A 4,602-nucleotide genomic window follows, 5' to 3' on the forward strand; every position below is an offset into this window, starting at 1 on the left:
GATTTAGATGTGCACCTGTAGTATACAAACACACGTAATTTTTTTTAAAGTGTTCCTTTACCTGAAGACCTTGAACCAACATTCCCTCTTCGATGTTTAAAAGCTTTCTTCACGGAAAAAATACTCTGTAGGAATTTAGATTTGTTATATTTTTGCTATATAAATAGATAAGATGCTATCATTCCTTACTAAGTATAAGACAAAAGAGCCTACATATGAATATAAATAAACATATCAAAATAGGCAAGGAAATATTTTTCTCAGAAATTGGTTAACAATGAATGTCTACACTCAATTAAGAGTGACCAGAGTGCAAGAGTTTAATAATTTGTCTATAACCCATTATCTGGTTAAACACTCTCATCATTGCTCTTTTCATTTCTTGATTCCTGAATGTATAGATCACTGGGTTAAGAAAGGGTGTGATAATAGCATCAAATATGGACAGAAACTTATCCAAGTGTGTGAAAGAAGAAGGCCATGTATAGATGAACATCACAGGACCAAAAAATAAGACCACCACAGTCACATGAGCTGAAAGTGTTGACAGAGCCTTGGAGGAACCACTTGCAGAGTGTTTCTGAACAGTAAATATGATGACAATATAGGAAATGATCAGTATGAAGAAGGAGCCCACAGACATGAATCCACTGTTGACTGAGACCAGTAATTTCAGTTTGTGTGTATCTATACAGGCAAGTTTGATGAACCGGGGAAAGTCACAGTAGAAGCTGTCCAACACATTTGGTCCACAGAATGGTAAGTTTACTACAAAGGCCAGCTGAAACAGAGAATGAATAAAGCCAACAATCCAGGAAGCTACTGAAAACAAGATGCACATCTTTGGGCTCATAATGGTCAGATAATGGAGAGGCTTACATATGGCCACATATCTGTCAAAGGCCATGACTATGAGTAAAACCATTTCCACACCACCAATGAAGTGAATGAAGAAGATTTGAGTGACACAGCCTCCAAAAGAGATGACTCTGTGTTTTCTCAACAGATCATAAATCATTTTGGGGGAAATAACAGAAGAAACACCTAAGTCAATAAAGGAGAGGTTAGCCAACAGAAAATACATAGGAGAGTGTAAGTGAGGGTCAGATACCACAGTAAACACAATGATGGAGTTTCCTGTTATGCTTGCTAAATAAAAGATGGAGGAGAACACAAAAAGAGATAACTGGATTTCCCAAGAGTTGGTGAGTCCCAGAAACACAAACTGTGATACCACAGACTGATTCACTCCTTCCATTGGATTTGTTGGCAATGCTACCTGAAGGATGAAATTGGAAAAAACTGTGAATTATAACTTAGTAAACAGAATAGAAGAATCCCCAAGTTGTAAAACCTATTTTTACTATAGCATTGCAACTAACTTTTAAGTGGATAATGTGAGAAATGCAAGTTCTATAGACAATCAATAATTAGAAAATTATAAAGTAGTTTGAAATATCACTTAACACCTGTAACAAAAGCTTTCATCAAAAATGCAAAAGATAATATTTTAAAGAGGCTGTTGGGGCCTGGAGAGATGGCTCATCAGTAAAGAGCACTTGCTACTCTTGCAAAGAACCCTACTTTTGTTCTTAGTACCCACATCAAGTAGTTTACATTCATCCATAGTTCTAATTCCAGTGAATCTAAGGACACCTCTGGGTTTCCATGAGATTTCCACAAACATGGAGCAGAAACTTAGGCACAAAGACACATATACATAATGTTTAAATGAGCCTTTATAAAGAGAAGATTTACAAATTGTTGAGGACAATGTAAACTGACACATCCATTAACGAAAAAAGTATTGTTGGTTTTCATTAAATACAGTGGATGCCCCTTATGCAACTGTTGTCCTAACCAACAATTGCAACTCTACCACTACCAACAACCATTTGGCCACACTGGCTGCAGCCAGATGGGAATTCTTTTGTCTCAAGCCTGAGCTCCATCAAGGAAACTAAAAGAAACTTTATCTAGATCTCTATCCCTCTGTAGATCTCAGTAGTCAAAGGTTTAGGTGAAATCTGCTTGCTTAGGGAGGCTGAATAGCAAGTAGCTATCCCCCCTTACTTTCTCATGTCTCACAAAAAGCAGGACAACCTTCTGCTCAGCCCCCAGTTGAGGAACTTATCTATACACGGTTTCTCCTAACCACTTCCTGTCAGCTAGTTGCTGACTCAGTCCCCTGACCCCAGTTTAATTTTATTTAATAAAACAAATGCAACACATCTTTGCATCATTAAACAAACATTGCACAGCATAAATGAATGTAGCACAGACTCATGTAGTATTCCACAACAAAGTATAAAAAGTTTTCAAACACTAAAGTACAGGCTGGTTTTGCTGCACAGTATTGGTGTGCTTGTCTGACACATTTAAGACCCTGGGCTTCATCCTCAACAATAAAATGCAAAAAGAGAAGGGGGTATAATATAGAAAAAAAGGAAAACAAGAAAAAAGATACAAACAATTAAAATAGAACTACCATGTATTATAGCAACTCTCACCTTAAGGGCTTATATCCAGATGTTTTAAGGGCTTATATCAATATGTTTCCCCATTTTCATTGTACCATTATTCATAAAAATTAATATTATGATGAACAACCTCTGTTCACTGAGCACTGATAGGCACATGGATTACGAACACACATACACAAAAATATCGTGTAAGAATAAATTTTAACTCCATAAAAATATTTATCATATTATATTATACTTTCATTTATTCAGAGAAGAAACAGCATGGTAGAAAACATTTGGGTTTTGGATTCAGAACTCATGCTTAATCAGCTACATACTGTGTATCATCAGAAAAGATACTGAAGTCCCCGGTCTTGTGTTTTATTTATCTGTTAAACAAATTAAAATGGTTACTTCAGTAAGTTATAGAAATGAAGCAAAGATCACGATCATGTATTCAGAAAGGATCAAGCAGGACAGGGTGGGATGGCCATAGACATAATCATGTCTGCAACATATAAATATATATGTGCTCCATTTGTGGATGCTAAATAAATGTTAAAATATCAATGCCTCTCTTCCTCTTTCTCTTGTTCATAATAGTGACCAACTTATGAACATTTACTCAAAAACATTAATGAATATGAATAAGCAGAGGACATCACACTTCCATGCCCAAAATACATTGCAAAATGTACTAACTATGCCCCATTCAGTAACACATTACATTATTCACATCATTTTAGCAACAGCAACGAAACAAACACAATAAAATCAGTGTACTTGCTCTTGAGGAACACCATATGTATGTTAGTGCTCAATAAAAATTAATTGGAATATATGAATAGTTCTGTACTATTTTCAAATAAACAATTAGGTAAAAGTCACCCCCATACCTCCTTAAAATCTTTCTGATCAGAATCAAATGAATTCAGAAACTCCAACTATAAACCACAGATGAAAACAAGAAAATAAATTCAACTTTTGGTATTTTTCGTGCTATTTTGTTTTAAAATTAAAAATGACATTCTATAAGAATATCTGTTTTCAGCATTGAGACTCTTAGCCTCATGTTAAAATTTACTTCTGATAAGATATTTATAACATGTTTCCAATCTGGAAAACATGAAAATTTCTGGTAAATTTGCTTCTGTTTAATGGAACACAGTACGAACTAGTCTATTTTTAAAAGCCAGTGAAACAGAAACTGCAAATTTCCCCTTTTTATTTACAAGTGTCTATGATATTTTCCTTAGTTACCAGTTCATTGGTGAGCACAGAATGATGAATTATGACATAAATTTAGCAGAAAATGCTACAACGTTGTTTGGTGTCTCAAGGCCATTTACAATGTGGTTCTGGCTCAAAGGCAGTCACTCAGTTACTTAGCCTTTTCCAATACATCAGTTGTTTAACAACTATTCCCTTACGCTGTTCTATTCCCTTTCCAAACTCCTCTCCACTTGCTCGTCTTCTTCAAGCATTTTAAGATGTGACTCGTGTCCACAGAAGTTCTAATCGCCAGGTGACATCTGAGAGAATGAGCCACCCAGGTATTGTTTATTTCTACCCATTCATTTTACCTGAATGATAACAATAGCATCTAGGCAGAATGGGGTTTTTCTGTGTTCTGTCACATGAAGTGCCAAATAGAATCTCCCATTAAGGAAATGAGAAGCTAATTATATTTGCCTCAAGAGGCTGCTGACCAAGAGACCTGCAAAAACATGGTAATTCAGAAGGATTATAAGGTTATAGAATTCTTTTCTCTAGAGATGTATTTGGTTTGGTCTATGTCACTAAAGAATTTATGTAGCTCACAGTATGATACTGAGGAGGAAGAAATATAAAACTGGGGTTGTTATGGTATCATTTACCTACCTGAATACAAAAGTTAAAAGTTAACATGGTAGTGCACACCTTTAAGTACAGCACACAGAAGGCAGAAGCAGGTGGATCTCTGTGAGTTTGAGGCCAACCTTATCTGCATAGTGACTTGCAGAATACCTGGAGCTGCATCTAGAGCTGGCAGAAGTCACACTGTCACCCTGGGAACAGCACATAAAAGTTTTGCAAATGAAGCTCCTTAGACAGCAAGGCCCTTTGGAGAATCCCATCCATATTTGGCTAGGACCTA

At 36.0% G+C, this 4,602-nt stretch overlaps 1 protein-coding gene across 1 annotated transcript; it reads right to left on the bottom strand.

Annotated features, from left to right (window-relative positions):
• Positions 1 to 295: 295 nt before the first annotated feature.
• Positions 296 to 1,344, bottom strand: LOC101831449 (olfactory receptor 4F3/4F16/4F29-like). Its single transcript, XM_005064790.3, has one exon. It carries the CDS (start codon positions 1,256 to 1,258, stop codon positions 296 to 298), a length of 963 nt encoding a protein of 320 aa, XP_005064847.1. The 5' UTR covers positions 1,259 to 1,344.
• Positions 1,345 to 4,602: the final 3,258 nt, after the last annotated feature.

This window comes from Mesocricetus auratus, unplaced genomic scaffold, assembly GCF_017639785.1.
Source record: "Mesocricetus auratus isolate SY011 unplaced genomic scaffold, BCM_Maur_2.0 Super-Scaffold_100004, whole genome shotgun sequence".
NCBI lineage: Eukaryota > Metazoa > Chordata > Mammalia > Rodentia > Cricetidae > Mesocricetus > Mesocricetus auratus.